This window comes from Neopelma chrysocephalum, unplaced genomic scaffold, assembly GCF_003984885.1.
Source record: "Neopelma chrysocephalum unplaced genomic scaffold, ASM398488v2 Primary Assembly neopelma1_73, whole genome shotgun sequence".
Taxonomy (NCBI): Eukaryota; Metazoa; Chordata; class Aves; order Passeriformes; family Pipridae; genus Neopelma; species Neopelma chrysocephalum.
Window position 1 is genome coordinate 403376 of NW_020897733.1, and position 22749 is coordinate 426124.

The 22749-nt window shown below is 43.8% G+C and overlaps 1 protein-coding gene across 3 annotated transcripts in view; it reads left to right on the forward strand.

Annotated features, from left to right (window-relative positions):
• The window catches only part of GPR50 (G protein-coupled receptor 50), a 56575-nt gene that overhangs the window by 30613 nt on the left and 3213 nt on the right, over positions 1 to 22749 (forward strand). Inside the window, exons 1-2 of one of the 3 annotated variants that reach the window (XM_027687036.1) lie at positions 12167 to 12811; positions 19549 to 19910. In XM_027687036.1, the coding sequence (XP_027542837.1) occupies positions 12637 to 12811; positions 19549 to 19910 (537 nt within the window). In that variant the 5' untranslated portion in view covers positions 12167 to 12636. Of the gene's footprint in view, positions 1 to 12166; positions 12812 to 19548; positions 21238 to 22749 lie in introns of those variants that run through there. The other 2 variants (XM_027687034.1, XM_027687035.1) reach the window with 2 other exon arrangements.

The following is a 22749-nucleotide window of genomic DNA, read 5'->3' on the forward strand; positions in this document are numbered from 1 at the left end:
GTTCCCACGCAGTCTCCAGCGTGCTGCCCTGGCTCGGGCTGCGTGTTGTGAGCAGAGCATTTCAATTTCCAGCTCTGCCTATAGGGAAATGAAGGAGCATGTGTTTTAGGACCTACTACTTCTCCTTGCAGAGGTCGCACTAGTTCAGTGAGAACTGGATCTGGCTTCCCATGACAGAGCAATCTGAGGGGAAAAAATAAGTGAATCCCGTTTTAAATGGATAATGTGAAATGCAGATGTGTCACTCTGCCTTGCCCTGCTGTCTACAGGAACAGGGCTGAGCCTTGTGTTGCTGCTGACATGGGTCTTGCATTATTCCCTGAAAGTGTCAGAAGTGGAAGGCAAGCTGCACTTTTTGGGTCCCTAGAGGGAGTGTGCCATGCCCCTACCCCCTTACTTCCCCAGCATCCCTCTATGCTTGTCCCCTTCCTCCCTCACAACCAGTCTCCAGGTTTTTGTCTTCCTTCAGCCCAATCCTATATGCAAACAACAGAGAAAAATGGGAGGGGGTATAATTTTTCATTTTCCTTCTGCTGTCACATCCATCACAGAATGAATTCAAGCATGGCTTATGAACTTCAGGTGAACTAGCAGAAGTTCCAAGCATTGTCCTGCACATTCTGCTCTTGCTCCTGATTTTTCTCTATTCATTGAGTGCAACCTCATGTTGGGGATTTTTTTTTTTGTGTGGTGAGGAAGAATAAAATAGTGGGTTTGTCATCTTCAGAAATTAAGGTTTTAATGTAAAACTTCCCTGGGGAAAAAACCCAACACAACACTTCAGTTTTATAAAGAAAATAAAAGAGCTTGAAGCCACAGTGAAATATTCTGCTCCCATTTTGTTCATTAAGAAATTTCTTCTTGGTTGATGCACTGGAAATTCCATTTTCTGAAGTAATAATGCAAAAATTGTGTTGTAGCAGGAGCCAAACACTCTTGTTCCAAACCAAAGGTTGTTTGTACAACCTGTGTACTGGAGTGTGCCAGGAAGCATGCCTGGAAAGAGCAGTGACACTCCACTTTGCCAATCCTCCTATTTTCAGGTTTTTTAAATTACCAAGTTTATTTTATATTTTGGATGGAATAACACAGATCCAGATCCAACAAACAGTCTGTCTTCAGTGGCCTGATAAATTGTTCTTAATTTTCTGGAATAGGTTAATTTCATTTAGGTAAGGAAAGGCAAAAAAAAGTAGGCTTTTCAGGGCACTGCCAAATAGAAGATTAAGTCAGCATCAAATCCATTAGGGAACTGATTTTTCTGTGTTAACTAACACCATCTCAGCCTCTTTGTCTTACTTTTTTTGTTTTCCTTGGGTTGCAGTTTGGGTAACCCACCATCTCATTGCTGTATTGCAGCATTACACGGTGGCTGCTCTGCTAAAACCGGGTTTACTGCCCTCTTAAATTTGTTTTAAGCAGATTTCATTTAGTTTTATTTTTTTCCTTGGAGACTTTTTCTTCTTCTGCAAATGTACCATTTCTTTGAAAACTCGTTTCTGGGACTATGCATTCCTAGTCATTGTTGTAGGCTACTGCAGAACATGCCTGCAACATTGAAGTTGCCTCTATGAATTGTGCATGTATATGTGTCCATTATTATTCAGTGCCAGCTTTGAGTTTCCTTTCTGGAAACCTGTTCCTGGTCTCCATGGTGCATTTGCTTGCAGTTTTCTTGGAGGTCTTTGTTTTCCTCATTTTAGTTTCCTACGACAGAGATTTGGAGCCTCATGGATAGAGATTCTGGTGTCAGTTTAAGTCTAAACACTGATGGAGACTTTTTTGACCTTTGGAATGTTTCTGGTGTGTTTGTCTTTTCTGGATTCTTTGCTAATTTCCTGATCTTAGATTTTTCATGTTCTACCAAGAAATGTGTATGCTGACAATTTTCCCTGCCTTTGCCAGTGTTGCTGAAGCAATCAGGATTTATGGAAAAAGTAATGGCTTAGAGGAGACTTCTGCTAATAACTTCTTGCCCACAATGAGTTTTCATCTTTTAATTTGAGATGTTGAAGATGACTTAGTTTCATTTGAAGCAGCAGCAACCTCTCAAGAGCATTGTGATGTTAGCTCTGATTTTCTTGGTCTTTAGCATCATTTGTACAGAAGATTAAAGTGTTGATCATCAAAACGAAACCAATTTTTGCATAGGCTGGTTCTGCTTTTTGTCGAATGAGACCTAGTGGGAGATGTGGAAGCAAGAGGAGCCTGAAGGGGAAACCAAGGCTGGACCTCAGTTCTTTAATCTATAGTCTCTGGGTACAGGGGATTAGCTTTGGGCTCCAGTTACAAAGAGGGAGTTGCCTGCAGGCTGTGTGTGACCACCTCTGTTCCAACACAGGCATAAATGAGACAAGGAACACTCACAGTTTACCCCTGAGCCGCACCACTGCTTTCTCAGGTGCTGACCTGTGATGCCATAGGCAGCTTCTACCCTGTTCCAGGGGATCAACGGTATGGTTGTTCTTATGCAGTGTGATTTGGACACTTCAGACACACAATGGACCTTTCAAATTATCCCCTAAAAATCAGCTGGTGAGGTTTCTCTGGAAGAGATCGCCAGGTGCTTTGTAAACTGACACAGGCTGCAGGCATGGAAGCGTTGACTGTGACCGTATTCAGTTGCATCCAGTTTAGAGCGTGAAAGAATTTCAAATCGAGTGGAAACTGCAGAGGAACTGCTGGATGCAGTAGTCCAAGTTAGAAGTTAATCAAGGGCTCTTCTGATTCAGACCACTGGTGGTGTGAATTCCATGTTAACCCTCCTAGCTCTATCCTTTTCCAGAGCCAGCAGCTCCAGTCATTGCACCTTAAAGCAGCAAAACGTGCCTGTGGTACCATGGTGGGGGAACGACTCCATATAGTTGTGTGGGAAGAGAAGTTCAGCATTTCTCATCTAAACTCCTCCTGCTGTGGGGATTGAGGGGAATGCCAGGACCAGTAAACGGGGATGTGCCTCTGCCAGTTTTATGCCACTTCTTTTGATAGTTCTTGCATATTGCAGGCTTCTGAGCCCGCTCTGCACAGGGCTGTTTGGAATGAAGTGTTCAGGGTGGGAGCACTACCCCAGAGCCAGAAGGTGAGCATGTCAGAAATACTGTAATTTCTATTCTGCCTTGACAATGACATCCTTGTTCTTTTAGGTATCAGTGAATCCAAGGGAGGCAGATCTTCTACTGGCAGAGGCAGTGGCTTGCTCATGCTATGTGGCAATTAACTGGAAAAGTCCTTGCTTGAAACAAGGACTTTTGTCCTTAGGTTCAGTTTTCCAATACGAGACTAGCTCTGACTAATTAAATGCAGAATTACGCAGTGCAATCACCTCCTGTCCTCTAAAGAAATAGAGAATAAAACCTGTCAGCACTGTACCCTCCCGCTGTGGGATAATCTGGAGCTGGCTGGCTGGTTATGTACTTAATTTGTTTGGTTTGTCAGTGTTTATTTTTGGCCTGGTTGAAGCAAAATCCCCTCAGGAAATCAGCATCCTTCGGCAAAATGTATAGCTTGGCTTGCAAGATAACTTTTTCAGCCCTGAGAACTCCCTGTGGTTGCCGTGGTACCTCCACAAAATCAGCTTCAGATGTGACTTGTATAAGCCTTGTGCAGTTCTGTTCCCTCCTGGCAATCCCAGCAGTTTTCATGGGTGAGACCAGTGCCTGGTGGTGTAGAGAATTTGGGAGTGCTGATACCTGGTTACGGGTGGGGCCTTTACCTATCTGGGAAGAAGGAAACGTGTGGTCTGGCCCAGGATGGCATTGCTGTCACTGCTGCAGGCCCATCAGCATCCTCCATGTTGAGTAGTTGCATATGATAAAGGAATATTGGAACACCAAGTGAACAACAGTAAAATTCAGTCTGGTAAGATTTGGAGGATTTAAGCTGATACCAGATTAACATATTCATAGGGTTTTAGGAGCTGCTTGGGTATTAAGAGTTACCTTTTAATCTGAAAACTTTGCAAGGGTCTGATGTCTCTTCTGTGCTAATGATTCAGTCTGTCTTTATAAGAGGTTGAATTTCTTTACATGGTGTTTTCAGACTGAGGGATGAAAAGAGGGAAAATGGCCCTTAATTTTAACAAGTTCCCATTTGGTTTAACAGCTGCTGTGAGATCTTCCTTGTCTTTTCAGCTGTATTTGCCACTTTGGCAGTGTGTTTCTGGCTGTTAGAGTCATACAGAGTTTTAATGAAGTGCAACACTTTTCTCTTTCTTTCCCCACGGCTGTTATTTGTCATTTGATAAAACTCTGCCTTGTGAGAATTTTATTCCTAAATAAATGATAAAAGGACAGCTAGTATCAGAAGGCATTGCCGGCATGAGAGTTTCTGCTTTGTTGCTAACATAGGAGAATCCATTGCTCTCCTTTTAAAGGATGCGTTGTGTGGCTGAATTTGGGAAAGACTTTCAGCTCCTGAGGGAACCAAAGTCGGCCTCTTCCCCTGTTCTGCCCTTTGGTGCTGTCCTGTCCTAGTTAGCAGTTAAACTCCACGCCCTGCACTCCCAGTGCCAAGACACTGACTTCTGGCAATCACTGCGGGTTTGTTTTCACTGTGGTGCAGTAAACGCTGTTTGTTTCTCCACTGTGCTCCCAAATGAAGGCTGTGAGACGTGCTGAGTCAGCAGACGTGGACCTGTGCTCCTTGGGGTTCACTTTCCCCCCCTGGAGCTGGGAGATAGGGCAGTCAGAGCTGGGTGACGTGATAGCCTGTGCGCAGTGTCTCCTTGGGGAGGCTCTTGGGTGGTTCAGGCTGGAGAGTTTGCTGCAAGATCTGGGCTCTGTTATTTTGTGTAAATCTCTTACTGAAGCTGCAAATCCTGGTTCCTGCTAGCTCTGACGTTACAAATAACCTCCTGATTCCCTGCAGTATATACAGATCTTGACTGAGCTATTTGAGTGTTAGACACTTCACGAGGTCGTGCAAGGGTGGTCCTGCCAGGCTGAAGGTGACTCCCATGCTCTCAGAGCTGCCTAAATGAATGTACAGCCCATGATGTACTCCCATGCCTGATGGGGAAATACACACCATAGCACACCATGCTGCCAGCTCTGCTTGGGAAGCAGAGAGTGTTTGCTGGACTCCACTCGCTAATGTGCAAAGCTCTCATCCATTGCCAGCAATGTGCCAAGGAAATTTTTTGACAGAATCTCTGCAAAGATCTTTGTAGTGTGTGCTAAGCTCGCCTTGCATCTCCCTGTCCTCTCTGTGTGCTTCTAGTTACTTGCTTTTGGGGCTCCCTATGAAGGAGAAGGTGGACAACATGATGAGAGTTTTCATTGCCTAGCTTAATACGTCTGTGTTACACTGACGAGGACTTGGAACTCTCATCCTTTCTAACCCTGCCAAATCAGCCCCATCTCAGGAAGGTAATTTTAATGATATGTGATATTCCAACTACCCTTAAGATTTCACTATGATTTATGACATCAGTGTTTGTGACAAGCATTTCTCACTAGAAGACTGTATTAAGCCTATGCTTTGTTTCATCCTTAAATCTTCTCTTAATTTGGAGTTAGTTCATAGACAAAATTGCTTTATTGATGACAGATAACAACATGGGATTTCAGCAATTAAATGAAAAATAGCAGGGAATCCTGCTAAGGAGAGGAAATGGAGGGTCACAAATGACTCTGAAGAGACTTGAAGGCAAAAATTAATATCTTATGCTTAATGAATGACAGCTCTTTAAAAAATGCTGTTGTTAGATAAAGCAATATAGGACTGGAGAAGAGGGCTTTTCAGAAACTGCATAGAGAGAGGTTTTTCTTTTAGAAATTTAGGAATCTTGACCATTTCTCTTGTCTTTGGAGAGGAAGGCAAATGAAGGTGAGACCCCTAAAACTGATAAATTCAAACACTTCAGGAGCAAAAGGCAGTGTGAAAAGCCATAGCTCTTCCTCTATTTTTCCCCTGCCTAGGAGGAGATCTCACACTGTCTGAAAGTGCTGTTCAGTTATGCCTTTGTTTCTGAGTTTACTTAACCAGCACATGCCTAAACCCCTTTTTTGTAGGAAGCAAGGTAGAATGTAGCTTGGATTTGAATAAGGGCAATATCTGTCTAGAAGTCATAGAGTCATAGATTCATCAAGGTTGGAAAAGACCTCTAAGAGCATCAAGTCCAACCATTAACCAACCCAGCACTGCCATGCTCTTGACTAAACCATGTCCACAGGTGCCACATTCACACTTTTTTTGAATGCTTCAACGGATGGTGATTCCACCACTTCTCTAGGCAGCCTGTTCCAAGTGAAGAAATGCTCCTTCTTGTCAGTAATTTTTAGGAGGAGATGCTCTTACTGAGGGGGATGGTCAGCTGACCTCGCAGGGTCCCTTCCACTCTGTTGTTGCTGATGGGTTTCATAGTCAAACCCTTGGCTATACAAACACTGAAGGGGGGAGCAGAGTCTCCCTTAACAACCCCGAGCTGACTTAAAAGGCCCACTTAGGGTTAACGTTTAAAGGATTGCATGCAGCCCTCTCCAAGCCTCCCTGGTTCCTGGTGGGAGTCAAGTTACATTTTACCACTTTCAGGTATGGTGGTGTGGTAGCTTCAGAGAGAAGAAATCTCTTTGATTTATTTCTTGCTGAGAGAAGTTCAAAAAGTTCATTAGAGGGAAAAAGGGAAATGGGGAGAAAAGTTTTAAGGGGACACTGAAAGCACCATCACTTGATGGTGATTATACAACTCTAAAAGTAGGCCTGCCCTTATCACTGCAGATGAGAAAGTAGGACTCGGGTATTTCAGGATTAGGCAATTGAGCTAAGTACGTCAGAGTTTCTTTGGCTTATGTGGCTGGCCTTTTTTCAGCATCTTTTATTCTTTCTGTGCTTTTTTTTCTTCTTTTTTTTTTTTCTGAGGGCAAAACATTGTTTGTGTGAGAGCAGAATGCAGTGATGCTCTTGTATTGGAAGCTGTTGATAGCAGAAGTGTCTGCCAGCCTCATCAATTATTATCCACAAGTGTGAGATCTGCCTTTGAACGTGTGTATTGCTACCTACAAGTCTGACCACTGACTTTAAGATGTTCCTCCAGTCACTGAGGTGTCACAGTCCCATGGAGTCTTATTCACCCTCAAGCCAGATGGATGTTATCCACCATTAGACTCCCACTGAGCTCAGTGTTAGAGCACACCCCCATTTGTTCACACAGATTCGTGTTGGAACATGTTTACTGTGTACTTTAATGAAAAAACGTATTTTCTCTTTTGATAGACCCGCACATTGCACCTCAAAGATAACTAAGTTTAATAAATCCTTAGGAATCGAACAGAAGCAGATGCCACCCAGCAATACATTTGGGACTCCCTAGTCCAAGTTTCTCATGTGATTGATCATTTCTTGTTGCTGTTTCTCTACCCAGCCTTGACATGAGTCCTGTAAACCCTGTGGAACATCTGGAGTGAAGCTTCTGACGGTGTTCTGGGAAACACTGATTTTTGGACTCCTTTCTGGGAAAAGGAGGGCATGAGAGGGTTTTTCCCCTGCCAGTATCATTATTGCTCTTGCTGAATCAACTTTAACTGTTTGCATTGGACTTTTGCTGCTGTAATTGTATCAGAGTCCCTAAAGTGTTTGCAGGTGAAAGTAACTCTCCATGGGATTAGTAATCCAATGGGGTTAGTAAATAGTTATGAATTAACCAGGAGGTCCAGAACAGATTTTCTTTTACTTTCTATTCTTCTACTTGCATGAACTACTTCTCTCACAGTTCACATAGTCTTGACAAAGCCATCAAACCTTGGGTCTCTTTCTTTGCTCATCTGTAGTGTAAGGAGTATTGTTCCTCTTCCTAGCAGATTGTGAAGCTCAACCTCAGGTAGCTCAACCTTTTTCCTTGCTATAGGGCTGGATGCTGGGTTTGGAGGACTGACTATGGACAGGAATGTAAGTAGCTCCCAGTCATTTCCTGTCCCTCATGGCACCGTTTCTCTTCCAGCCTCATCCTTGCTGCATGTGCGTACTGTGGCTGTACCTGCCTCATTGCCAGTTTCAGTGTGAGGGCACAGGAGAAACACACGTGGGCTGTATGGAATTCTGTGGTCTAAATCTACCCCATGGGGGGTTTTTTTGTACAACCTGCTTTTGTAACACTGGCCACCAATTTTTTTAAAAAAAAAGTATTACAAGAAAAGCCTCACAGTTGCAGCACAGCACTCTAAGGCATACCAGGACTGTGCTGTAGCTTGCAACGAGACTATCACCTTGGAGATAATTTGGGTCCAAATTATGTTTCTTTTTCCCAACTGTAGTTAGGAAATTCTGCTGTGCAGAAGTAGAATAAATATCTTACCATGATTATCACCCTGCTACTGCTCTAACACCCAAGCCTTCATTTAGGTAACCTCTAATCAGTTCAGTACTTAACTAGCAATACTTAACAAAAGTTGAGCAGAGAGGAGCTGGTTTGTTACCAAGGCCATTTATGAGCAATCTGGTACATGCTCAGCACGTCTCCATTGACACCCGAGTGTGTTGGCCCCTGCCTATGAGTCATGGTCAGGAACATCTTTGCTTGGCCAGTGAATTCCTCACCCCAAGCCCAAATCAAGGAGGGACCAGCTATGATTTAGGGAGGCATCCAGCCATTGACTGATCAAATCATAGGGTGCAAACTTGGTGCATGAGACAGGAAGACCCAAGTAGGTTAAGTCTGGAGAATATCCAAGGAAAGAGAGAGTAAGGATGGAGAGAAGCAGGTCTGCTTTCCACCATTCCCTGCCAGCCCTATTTTCAGCCTGTTTACTCAACACATTGTTTATAGCAAGAGGAAAAGGATGCTGTGCCATTACATTGAAGACAGATTTAAGGGAAATCTAAGCTGTACAAAAAGGGACTGCTAAGGCACATGAAAGGCAGCTCTGTCAGGGCAGACTGCAGTGTTCATTTGGCTATGAGCAAGGCAGCTTCCCGCTGTAGGTTGTGCATCCCACAGCTCTCTGCGTGATGGCTCTCTTCCTTACATCCCTGCATTCTCCTTTCTTTGACACCTGCTTTCAGGACAGCTTTTCTTCATTAATAAACCTAAATTTTGCCCTGTAATACTCTTAAGAAAAGTGCAGACTGGTACAACTTAAATTTCATGCCTTTCTAGAGAGCTTGCAGGGGTAGCAGATTGACAAGCCCACTTGCACTGCATTTGTTTCAGACTGGCCCTACCTATGTGAGATCAGATTCTGGTTCAAGGAATGACATTTGTTTACCCTCTTCAGAACAAATGAGAAAAGAATTTCAGCCAAATAATCTGTATGGCATGGACTAATCTGTCTTGGCAGTGGAGAACTGAAATTCATGAAGTTCCTGAGGAGGCAAGATCAGCTGGGCAGGGAAACAGCCCCCAGACCAACCTGGAGTGGGGAAAGCAGATAACCTTCCTCTGGCATGTGAGCCCATCTCTGCCTCCCTGAGCTGAGGATGCTCAGAGCACAGCTGCTCTGTCTTAGCATCTGTACCCAGAGTAACTCTGTTCTTAGCTCAAGCTCTTCTGTTACTATTCCTCTAATTATCGATTTAGGCTTAGTTATTTCATATTTTGATTACCTTTTTGGTCTAAAAATTACCTCTATCTTTGTACGGCAAGTGACTCTGTATGTTAGTCTCTTGCTCTTGTTGGACAGAGTGCTAAGGAGATACTGATGCCAGGATCAGTACGTGTTAGAGGTCAGTTAGATCAGTCTGTTAGAGGCTGGATTCAGGGCAGCATATTGTATTGTGCTGGTCTGTGTCCACACTGAGCTTTTTCCTTATGCACTAAGCTCAACTTGTTCTCCTCTGAAGTTGGGTTCTGTACAATGCTGCTTTGTTTCAAGTCTGAATTTTTGAAAAGGTTATTAAGGTCTACCTTAAAAATGGCATCTGAGTTTGGTATCGTGGAACCTAATGCAGCCCCAGAGCGAACCTATGTGTGTACACAAACAACCCTCATAAAATGACCTTTAACATCTCCTGGGAAAGCCGGCTGCTTGGAGTCTCCCCCTCTTTGCCTTGGACAGTCCTCACCTCACGCAACTCCTTCAGTCCATCCTAAGGCTTAGTCAACAGACTTGCCACAGTCTGCAAAGGTGTTGCCTCTAACAGACTTGAACAAGATTTGGTCGAGAATGAATTAAAGGCTAAATGTCCTTCACTGGTAGAAACATTTTTGTCTGGTAACTTTTTTTTTAGTAGGTTCATCATTTCCATATACAATTAAAAAGAGTTACAAGGAAAAAACCCACCTCCTGTTCCCACCAACTAAGCAAAAGAAGCTGGGACTAGAGAGACTGATCCCTGGGATGGCAAGGCTGGGATGTCAAGCTGTTAATTGTGGCAGGGTAACATCTGCTCCTTTTCAGTGGATGTCCGTGGGTGTAGTGACTGGTGCTGTCACCAAGGTTTAGTCAACAAACCATGCTGGTGAGGCACAGGGAGGAGAAAGAGCAGCTCCTGGGCTCAGCTGTGGTGGTTCAGCAGGGCTCTCCAGGGCAGTCAGACAAGATTTTTATCAATAAAATCAGCTGTGTGTTCATATCTGACTGTATGCTCTGCCTGACAGCTGCCTAGGAATCGGTTGCTTGCACACAGCTCCTTTCCAGGCCAGGAACACACTTTGACGAGCAACAATTGCAAAAGAGCATTATTAAGTCTATTAAGCCTGAGTTCACAGATTTTTTTTTTCTAGAATGGTAACAGATGGCAAATGGTGGCAGTACAGCTGCTGGGACCTGGAGAGGATGGATGTTGGTTTGTCATTTCAATGGATGCTGGCAATAGTAATGTTTGTGTTTATACAGGGCCTTTCCTCTTTCAGGGCACTTTACAAACCAGGTGAGAAATAATGGGCTTGGAGTTAACATGGGCTGGTAAAGCTTACCCCTGTGCCCATATGGCCAGTATGGGAGGGTAAACATAAGAGCATCAGACTGCACTCCTTACACAGCCTGGGTGTGAATTAGGTGACTTAATATCACATAGTGCCACTCAGCAGGGATTTCAGGCAGAAAAGGAGAAGCTGGAATTCAGAGGGTGACACTGGTATCTGAGGTGTCAAGTGTGAGTTTAGGTACCTGGACTCACTCTCCTTTGGCTGTGTGGGGTTTTGTTTAGGCTCTTCCCAGAGACCACTGTCTCCCAAGAGAAGCTGCCTTAAGGAGTAGGTGTCCATCGGCCGTGGTGTCCTTGCAGAGTCAGACACTGCAGCCAGTGCCACGCGGGCTCAGCTGGCACTGACAGAGGTCCTGAGGCTTCCTCTTGCTTGGTGCAAATTGGAGGGTTGTCCCAAGGGCCTCCTGCCTCCGACACTCGCTCTCCATCAGCCTTGCTGCGATTTGCTGTGAAGGCAGGAGGTGTTTCCAGGCCCATCTTTAGTCCAAGAATTTGGAATTGATACAGGGAAGAACCAAGAGTGTAAGTGGATTGGCTTTCTATCTCACAGCTTTAGTGCAGGCGATGAGTTCGGTGGATAAAACAGTGAAATTTCAGGAGTCTGGAGCACATAACCAGAAGGGGCACTTTTTAGCACTTTTTTTGTATTTATTAAGAGCTGGATCAAGACCACCACTTATTCCTCCTCCATTACTAGCAGATTCAGTGGTCATAATTGCATCCAGGAAAAACATCACACTAACAAGAGCTAAGTTTAGAAATCCAGAAGAATTGCAGCATTGTGGTTTTCCTTCATGAAAAGGATCAGAATTTCCAAGAAAACACAGGAAGAAGTCATTAAAAGGCACTTAACTGAACAGAAAATGGTATTTTTAGAAATTTGAAAATTGTTGGAGGTAGGTAAAATGTCAACTTTACATTGTTCCCCCTTTCTTTATACTATATTCAGATCATCTTTTCAGGAAGGTTTGCCTAAGCTGAGCAGCACATGTTAGGATTAATGGGGAATAATGGGGAAACTTGCCAAACAGTGTTTCTCTGGGATGGTCTGAGAACTTCTTTTTGTTTATAAAATATCTGGAACTCTGAAAATGGGGAAGTCACTGTGCACTGGTACAGCAGAGGGCTGACCACTTTTTAAGGGTTCAGAAGAAGATGTAATTAAAATACTTTTTATTCGTTCAAGAGTGAATGTCCAGCTACCATCTGCGTCACAGCAAGAGAAAAATCCTCCCCTTTACATTGTTTTCACTGTAAGGGTAAGTGATATAAGGAAAGATATGAAATCATGTGAACAGGGCTGGTCTCTAATTTCCAGCCCATTTCCACAGACCTCTGAGCTCAGCCAGGACTGTGAATCTCATTGGCCTTAGCCAAAGGAAAGTTATGAATCTCTGGGGTGTGAGCACTGCCAACTCATGCCCTTCACTGCATTCAATCAGAGCAGCTGAAGGCATGGCTCAAATATGGTTTGGCAGCAATACAATTAAAAGGTCATGACCTAAAAGCAAGTGAAAAATCCAGTAATCCAGTCCTTCACCTGGCAATGTAAGCAATTCTTTAGCCATCAGCCAAAAGAATATATGGTGCATAACAAAATAAACGTAATTGAAGCGGGAGGGGGGCTGGTCCTTTCTTCTCTGGTAAATACTGGGAGGTTTTTCTCCTCCTCCTGGAAGCAAGTCTCTCTCACAGGTCCAGAGGGAAAGGCAGCTTTCACAACTGGAGCGAGGTACTGATGAGAAGGCTCATGTAACTGATGGCCGTGGTTCCAAAATGATGCCTAAGCGCCTGGTCAAGGAAGACAGAGGAGGAGGAGGAGAGTTCTTTCTGCAGACTGCCTCCTGCACTGCCTTGGCCTTGCTTCTGTGCATCTACAGGGCTGGCACAAGGCAGGGAGCAGCTCTAAGTGCCCACAGTTTTCCCATGGGGAATGATGCCATCAAACAAGGTAACGGTAGCCCAGCGCATGCTGCTGTTCTTTGTCTTCACAGTTGTGCTGAGAGATCTCAAAGGACTATTTTCAGGAAAAAGTTAAATAATTCTGGAGTTTTACGCATTTTTTAGGACCTTGATGGTGTCCTTAAATTGGATATTTCTAAGTTCTCTAACCTTATGTCCTAAGGATACTATAGGTTGGCAATACCTCCTGTCCTTTGTGTTATTACCCTCTGTATCATTTTATGCAGCACAGTCAGGATTTGAGAGCAGCTGGCAGCCCAACTGCACTGTCTGTTTAACTGCAGGAAACCACACTGTATCCCCCTCTGAATCCTAATGGAGTAATGATAGCAGATAATTAATTGAATGCCTTTTCCTTTCTTTTGTTTATTCCTCTCTTTGAGAAGACTCCCTAAATACACAAATAAAATCCTCAATTAAAATTTATGGATTAATGAATTGAACAACAAATCTTTTTTTTTTTTCCCCTATTGCCTGTATCTCAGGGAGAGTTTCTCCAATTTTCACTTGTGCTCCCCTGTCAAACATTTTCAGTTGTCAAAATGAGTAAGTACATGCTGGGCTGTCAATGTGGGCATGTCAGATGTATTAGTGCTTATCAGAACGGTGTAAAGAGGTGGCAGTTAACAGTCTGGGATTCCTCCTGTGCCATTGTGTGTGGTGTTCACAGTGCCCTGGAATCCGGGAGCTTGCATGGAGCAGTGCCATAGGTCATAGTCCCCAACAGAAGGATGGTTCTTAATGTGCTTTGGTGGGGTAAATATTGTCTACCCCAGAAATGACCCTTTAGAGTTGGTGATATAAGAAATGCTTGTCAGAGCAAGGGCTGCAGGATCAGCATCCCCCAACACCAGGGCATTGTTACCCATTTAAATTGCAGCAGTACATGATCAATGATTGCACGTGGTCAATGGTATCTTTATGTTATAAAAGGAAGAAAATTGATTGGAAAGTGTTTTCTATGAACTGCCACTTAGTTTGCAGAACACTTCAGATCTATAGGCTGGAGGTTAGTGACACACAAGCAATCACACAGCAAAGTGGCAGGTAAAAACAAACAGGAAAAGGAGGCTATCAGAGGTAATAAAGGGTCTTGTTGCATGCTGAATAAAGCTCTTTATGACTTTTATCTTTTTGCTTGGGGCAAACAGTACATTTTGTTTCTGCTTTGCAGTGAGCATAAGCTTTGGAGGGTTAAACAGAGAGTATTAGATTATGATAAGTGGTCATCAGAGGCTTGCTTTACAGTCATTGCCTGTTAAATTGTTTACTGAACCTCATTATATATATATCTCTGTGAGGTTGACGTGTGTCTTACTTCCAGTTTATCTGGGACACGTGTCTGTTGACTTTTTCATAAAACCTGAATGAACAAACATAAAGTTTAAGATTCTGTTTATTGTAAGCTGTGGCCTATAATATCATTATGATAGTAAAAAGTCACTGCAAACATACCAGCCACACCAATAAACTTTTAGCATTATGTCATTGTGTATCTTAGCACCTTTTCCTCAATGTAGGTTTTTAGACCCGCTTTTCTACAGCTGTCAGTTATTCTGGCAGCAGCTGGACAGATGCCAGGGTCTGATGTCACTGCTGGGAAGAGGCTGGAGCAGCAAGGTGACTGGTCATGCAGTGAGCCCCCTGGCACTCATGTTGATTGTGCTCATGGGTCAGCTTCTCACTTGCTGCCTTTGAGGCTGTTGTATGGGGTTTTGTTTGCCTCAAAATGCTGTGCAGGGCACTGTCTATTTGGACTCAAATCCCTGCACAGTGGCTGGGAGGAAGGGGCAGCCTGGACAGCAGGCTCAGTTGGAGCTGGACTGTGCCAGGCGAGCAGAAGTTGATCCACACAACTGTATTTCTGGTGCAAATACTGTCATTCAGGACAATTCAGTTTCAGCGTTGGGTTTACAAGGTAACAGTACTGAATTCAGGTTGCATTGAGCATCTCTGTCTTGTTCACCTGAAGGAAGCAGTTCTGTAGTTGTGTAATACTTCAGCAAAGAATGTGAGTGTGAGAGAGCTTTGTATGGATAACAGAGAAACAAGAGGTTTGGGTGCTTGCTTTGGACATTTTGAGATGTAGAAAAAGAGACAATTTTCATAAAAATATTTTACTCCCTCCTCCTTCCTCCTTGCCTTTTACCCTCTCATATATAGGTTCAGGATACCTAAACCACAGCCTGTAAAGGACAGCCCACAGCTGCTGTGTGGGAACAGTAGAGAGAGGCTGGATCTCTGCGACTGGAATTGGAGCACCAAGGGATTTCCAATAGCCTCTTGAGGCAGGCAGGGCCAGTGACCCTGCAGTTTCTACAGCGGTGCTCAGTTAATCTCTGTGGAACAATACTACAGAATGAAAGTCAGGTGCTGTTGGGGCAGCCTGCCAGTGAAGAGCTTTACGTATGTGGTTTATTGATTTGCAGAATTCATTGAGGTATTTCCACATTTCTTAGAACCAGGGCTTGACAATAAGTCCTCATATAAACTGTGTCATTGGATAATCCTGGCAAAATGAGAGGCAGGGCCAGGGAACTGCTGGAGTACAGGAGCAGAGTTGGAGTGAACAGAAATAGATTTATGGGAGGGAGAGGAGGAACTCGAAGACAGGAGTACTAGGGTAGAAGATGTTCTGGGATAAATTCCCACTTGTATTGTTTGCACATGTCTATAATCTGCTCAAGCAGCTGGGCTTCAGGTTGTTTTGGGGTGGGGTTTTTTTCCAAACAATTGTGGATTACACTGTGAACAGTGTATCATACCTCTATAATCTAAGCTTTGACTTGGACTTCTGTAATATAAAAGGATTTATAGTTTCTCTGAAAATGTAGCCAAGTCTATATTACCAGTATCCATGTGTTAGACATGCTTTTCTCCACCATTCCTCCCTCTTCATGTATTACTCTATAGCTGGGGAATGGAGCACAGTGGCACACAAACCAGTTTATACTAAGTAAAAGTTAAAAAAGGAACGGAAAATGTGAAAGCTAATAAGGAAATACAGTCACATGCCAATAAAGATAAAAAGATACATCTGAAAATAGTGTCACAGAAGCAGATAAATTTAAATTGGAGATAAAGTCCTGATGGTATTATTTATGGGCAAGACTCTTTTGTTTTATCATGGAAAAATGTAAAAAAAGCAGTGATGAAGATCACGTATCCAGCAGGATACTGGTCTTTACCTTCCCTAAAAGACACACATTAGATGGCTTAATATTCTGCAGTGTCCTTGGGAATGAGGGTCTGATCTCATCCTCCAGAGGGAAAGACATGAGCTATTTGCCACAGAGCTCGGCACACAGTGGTCTCACAGCAAAGCAGGGATTGCGAGGCTGAAGCAATGTTTAACCCAAGTTACTCCTATTTTAATAATTAGCCAATAGCACAGAGCATCAGTGCGTGGCCTGGGAACCTGTGCATGGTGGCCGGTGGTGTCACCTTGGCCATACTGGGCTGATCCCCAAGCAGGAGGGACACCCCAGGGGTGTTTGACAGGGTTGCTGTGAAGCTCCAAGCCCTTTGTTATGGGCAAAGTCAGCCCCTGGGGACACGGGGTGCAGGCCGAGTCCCATCTTTCTCCCAGTGGACCGGTCACAGACGAGCGCCATTAGAAAACTGAAATCTTTTGTTAAGGCTTTTGTTAGGATTTTAATTATTTTTAATTATTATTATTTCATTATCTTTTAATTAAGATTAAATGTCTTAAGATTAAGGGGCCTTTGTGGCCCACGGGGCCAGTGGGGCCCATGAGGTTTATGGGGCCTATCGTGTCTATGGTCGCAGTGCCGGTGAGCGTGGCCCTGTCCCTCAGCTGGAGCTTCCTCTTGCATATTCTGCTTTGGTGGCATGCAGTGTGCCACCTCTTTTCAGTACTCAGTTGTTAAAAATGCTCTGAATTTCAGGTCTGACCTTCCAGTGTCTGTTATATGGGTCTGACCTTCCCATTCATCTCACCAGAAGAAAATTATGAAGCTGAGCGCTTCCCAAATAAAATGGAAGATGGTTTTCTTTCTGTGAAATAGTACTGAGTGAGCCTTTCTGACCATAAATCCAGGCACCTAGCACCCTGCCTGTACCATAGGTGTGCCAGCTGACAGGGGAGCTGAGACTGAAAGGTGAAAGCTTGGGGCAGAGGAGGGCAAGTTTGCTCCCCACGTGGAGGAGATTATTCTTCTCTTGATAAAACCATCTCATTTTCTCCCCACTGGAGCAACATGCAGTGAAGTCATGTCAAAATAGTACACCCAATACTGTGCTCTTGGATTGAATCCAAACTGTGAAAACCATCCTGTCAATATTATTTTTATAGATTTTTTTCCCTTATATTTTTTACTTCCACACAACTATTCCAGTTGGGGAAGAAAGACCAGTGGAGACTGCTTATTTCTCCCAGCAGCTGGCAGTGATGTGAGACTAATAATTTTCCTTATGATTTTACTAAGCTCTGGATTAAATCCACTGATGTGCTGTCTTAACTAGGAAATACTCAGCTTTGTTATGTTTTGCCTGATTCAGAACTGGGTGCTGAATGAGACTCTTTCATCCCCAGCAAAGGCAGAGAGAGACTTGCTGTCCAGCTGCGTGTGTATTTAAACATGTATCCAAGTGAAAAGTTATGGTCCTATCAGTGGAGTCTGTCTCCAGGTGTCCCCTGGAAGTCTCCTAAATTGGGTTGCTGATGCCTCTCTGTTTTTCTGCCTTGAAAATTGTTTTGGAAAAGCTTTCCAAAAGGAAATCCTGGTGCTGGGGACGCATTTTGTTGAAGTGCATTTTTTTGATAGAATGAATAAAATTGGTTCAGAAGAGCATTCCATCTCTGTGGTGCCTGCACCATCACTAAGCCTGACCACAGGTTAGAACCAGTGGTTCTGCCCTTGACAGTGACATAAATGGAGTTATTTACCTGGAGACCAGGTTCGGTGACCGCATTTTAAAGAGCTCTCAGTAAGTTATTAAATCAGCAAGAAAGCAGTGCCGAGGCCCAGCAGCCGCAGAAGCTGTGTGCTGTGGTAAACCTCTGTATGTAACATTTCTCTCTGAAAAGATTTCAGCACTCCACATGACCTCCACTAATACTTATTTTTAAGTGACACTGTGTCAGCTGCCTCAGCTCCACACTGCCGGGGGCTGTTCTCAAGTCTGGACTGTTTTCCGGTCAGCATGCAGTGGCCTGATATGAACTGCTGACTTGTCCTGATGGTTTTTGTTGGCACAAACATAGCAATGAGCCAACTGCAATGGCAATGCGACCATGCTTTCTAAGAGCCCTTGGGTGTGTTTTCTGAGTGCTAAAGCCACTGACCTGGCTGAACTGAGATTTGAGAGTCCTTTCATGGATACTACAGAAAAATACCTCTTTTTAGTGATTTTTTAAAAAAATATATGTACTCTAGTAGACAGCAGGATTAGGAGGGTTTGAAGAGGAAGTGCAGGTGTGAACGGTTGGCTGGGATGTTGCCTGTATCATATAAGGGCAGAGGTGTTAACACCTTAAATATGTTACACATAGCCTCTACTGTATATATATACACTCTATATATATTTATATAGATCTACTATCTAGTAATGTTTTCCTTTATACCACCGCAGATATGCCTGAAAGTAGCAGAGTTTGGTAAACCACCACTTTTTCTAGTGTGCTGCCCTATAACTGAAGTGTTGAGCTCTGCTGAAACGACAGTCTGACTGGTCATCAGAATGCTGAATATTGACAGATGTCCTTTTCAACATTATAGCTGGTCCTGTAGTTACACCAGTTCCCACAAGAGCTCAAGGTCCTTTTCTTAATGCAATCCTCTACACTGACTGGCAAACTGAACAGAAAGGCTTTTTGTCTGCCTAAAAATACACCAGACTTATAAAATGAGCGTAAGTGCTGTTAGGAGGTCACTGGTTGCCTGGTTCATTGGAAGCTGTTCCACACAGTGGAGCTAACAGGTGGTGTCCCATGCACTGTGCCATTTTCAATCCAGCAAGGCTTAAATTATTTTATACTTGCACAGATTCTCAACTCTCTTTCTTTTAGAGCCCAAGTGAACAACCTGCAGCATGTACTCTGCAGAAATGGCTGACTGCAGCTTATTAATCAGATTCTCTGCCCAGGACAAGGCAGTGAAGGAGTGACTGACCTTCCATATTGTATTGGACAACTTCAATATTAAAGGAACAGGAAAATATACCAAATAAGCACATCAAGGCTGGCTGCACCATGGCTCCTGGAAGAACACACACTCCTTAGCATGAACATTGCAGTGATTCTGCTGAAAATATACCTGTTCACATGCAAAAGACTGAAAAAAACCTTTCTTGTGCAAGTGCTGTCAGTGAAATGAATAAACACTGAAATGTAACCTGCCTGCCATACTTCTTTGGCCTATGATGGACAGAGACTGTCAGGCTGGCTGATTAACAAGGAGAGCAAAATCCTTCTCTCCTACACAACTTAGAGGACCACAGGTACCTGACCCACAGCTATAGCCAAATTAAGGGTAACACTTCCAGTTTAGAATATTCCTAAGGGGAAACATGCAGGTTAATCATGCCTAGTTACTCTCCATTGCTGTTATTAGTAGAGAAAAGTCTTATTTTCTAGGGTTTCAAGTTCCAAAAGGAGACTAGAGTGAAGCCCATGAGAAGAGTTAGGCCTAAAGAGGAGTTCTGAGTTGCAAGTTGTCTGTCTGGATGTATGTTAACGTTGTGGTCTCTTTTTCTTTTCTGTAGGCAACATCTTTGTCGTCAGTTTGTCCGTCGCAGACCTCGTGGTTGCAGTTTATCCATACCCTCTGATCTTGAGTGCCATCTTCCATAATGGATGGACCATGGGAAACGTCCACTGCCAGATAAGCGGGTTCCTGATGGGCTTAAGCGTCATCGGGTCCATTTTCAACATCACGGCGATCGCAATCAACCGCTATTGCTACATCTGTCACAGCCTTCGGTACGATAAGCTCTTCAACCTGAAGAACACCTGCTGCTATCTCTGCCTCACCTGGATACTCACGGTGGTGGCCATTGTGCCAAATTTCTTTGTTGGTTCCTTGCAGTATGACCCCCGGATTTACTCCTGCACCTTTGCCCAGACGGTGAGTACGTCCTACACCATCACAGTGGTGGTGGTTCACTTCATCGTCCCGCTGTCCGTCGTGACGTTTTGCTACCTACGGATCTGGATTTTAGTGATTCAAGTCAAACACCGGGTGAGACAAGACTGCAAGCAGAAGCTCAGAGCAGCTGACATCCGGAACTTCTTGACTATGTTTGTGGTTTTTGTCCTTTTTGCTGTGTGCTGGGGACCATTAAACTTTATTGGCCTTGCTGTTTCCATTAATCCTTCAAAAGTGCAGCCACACATTCCAGAATGGCTTTTTGTCCTGAGCTATTTTATGGCCTATTTTAACAGCTGCCTCAATGCTGTGATCTATGGGCTTCTTAACCAGAATTTTAGGAAGGAGTACAAAAGGATATTGCTGACACTGTGGACTCCCAGGTTGCTGTTCATCGACGTGTCCAAGGGCGGGACAGAAGGGATGAAAAGCAAGCATTCTCCAGCCATAACAACCAACAACAACCACGCTGAAATACACTTATGAGTGAGGACATAGTATTTATTCTGGATTACAATTGTATATATAATATATAAGAGCCTTTCTAGCTGTGTGCATTGCACAGCTGGTGGTGACTGGCCCCTCATGCAAGGAAGGAGTCTGCTACCTTTCATGCTTAGCTTCCTGCTGCGGCATCGAGGCTTCGAGTGAGGAATGTCAGAATGGAAAGGACTGATTTTTTTTCACATGCCGTCTTTCACTGTGTGCCTCATTAATAGGTTTGGTTGCTTTTGCCACAAGCATGCCAATACCCCAAAAGGGAAGTGTTCAGAGTGCATGGAGAAATGCAGTTATGCTTGAAATGCAACCTTCAGGAGACAGCAAAATTGCCCTTTATTACACATAAACCTTTCTCCTCTCCCTCTGAATTCTATTTTTCTAGCATTAACTTAACCCGTACTATATAAAATGAAGTTTAAACTGCATGGCTTTTTACCTTTTAGTTAGGTAAAGGCTGTATTAGCCAGCAGGTGTACGTATGGGCCTGGTGACTTCCACTGTGTATGCGTTCATTTCCCGTTTTCTTTCCTCTTAAGGTTTAGAAGCAAGCCTGGACTAGATGTGAGGCAGGCAGAATCCAGACCAGTGAGTGTCTGATGCACTCATTTTAATTGAATATCTGCAAATATTAAGTACCCTTGCACTCTCCTTCCCAGGCCATGAGTAAGAATATAACATATGACATAATCTAATTGCAGGAAGATACTTGGAGCCTGATTCTAATTTAGGCAGTATCCTGTCATGGCCAGCATTCATTCCAAATGTCTCTTACAAGTCATTGCTACATGAACATCATAAAAAAAAAGAACATAGCAGAGTCCCATCTGTGTAATGCAGATGCTGGCTTTTAGGTTTCAGTACCATTTACACTTGGAGGAAAAGGGAGAAGGGGAAGGCAATGTTCCAGAAATCCCTGCTTTTGCCCACCACAGAACATGAATTTGCTGTGGGGAGAAAAAGTGGAGGTTTTTTTTCATTTTATTCATGTATAAAACTGTAATTAATGCATGGAGCTGGGAGACAAAAGCTACTTAAGCATAATTATGCGTCAGTTCTGTTAAAGCCTGAAGTGTGCTATCTGTATGATTGGAAACAATGTCCTGAAGTGCTGGGGAGTCCACTATCACATTAGAAACAAGCACATGGGCAAAGATAAGGCTGTTTCTTTAATGGAGTGTGTGTGATGGCAGCTCTCTGTAAATATGATGACTTCTCTGTTTTCTTAGTTTCATTGTGAATTCATCTCCTTATGCTTTTAAATATGTGGATCTTTCTTTGAAACTGTCCCATAAAATCAACAGGTAAAACTCCCCCTGGTGCAACTCTGCCTTCAGGCTAGCACACCTGACTCAGTGCAGGTGCACAGTGGGGAGAGGAGCAGGTCTGAGCCCCTGACGAGGACAGCAGGCAGCCCTGCCCCTGGTTGAAGACAGTAGTCTTTTCTCTTTGGTTCTAGTCAAAGCAGGACTAGTTCCCAGGGCTGAACCCTGAAACACTTGAGACCAGACTTTGCAGTATCATGTAGGCACCCAGAGATGGAGGCATGTAGGATTTCCCAAACCCCTGGCCAGGCTGTGTGCCTAATCCATAGTGAAGATAGCAAGCCATTTGTGCACTGCTTCCTTAAAGCAACTCGCTGCTAAATGTTTATTCTGCTGATTTTTGGGGGGAGGAGGAGTTGAGAGAAGTTAAGCCCCTTCATTAAGTGGGCCAAGAAACTCTGCAGTGTGCCTGCTGCCATGTGGGGAAAGGTCTCTGCGGTACCAGGGGGGTCCCTGCATTTGTAGAGCACCCTGGCACTTTATGAAGTTTCAAACTTGAACATCTCAGCCACTTCAGATGATTGTTGTTTTAAAATGCACTGCAGCCAGCCTCCCATAATAGGAGTCAAACAGAGTTCTGTTTTGGCCTCTTAATATGCCTGAGCATGGCCAAATAAAGGTATTTTGACCCTCAGAAAAAACATGGTCTGTTCGCCTTCCAGAAAAACCACCCTGGGTGAATTCACACCATTCCATGCAAGCAAAATCATTTAGAGTTAAACTTGGATAAGAAAAGCACTGAGGAATCCATAACTGCAGGGAGTGTTTGTCCCGTTGCGCCAGGAGATGTCCTGTGTTCCATGACTAGTCTTCAAAGTCATTTGCAATTAGCCACAACAGTGTTAGTTAGACTCACATTAGCAAATAATTTGAGGCATCTAACGCCAAGGGAAACGTACTCCATTAAGACAATCATGAAGAATCTTGTGCAGGTTTGCCAAATATCTCAGATACCCTAAAACTGGGGTTTCATCTTTACGGATCCTTGTCTTTTT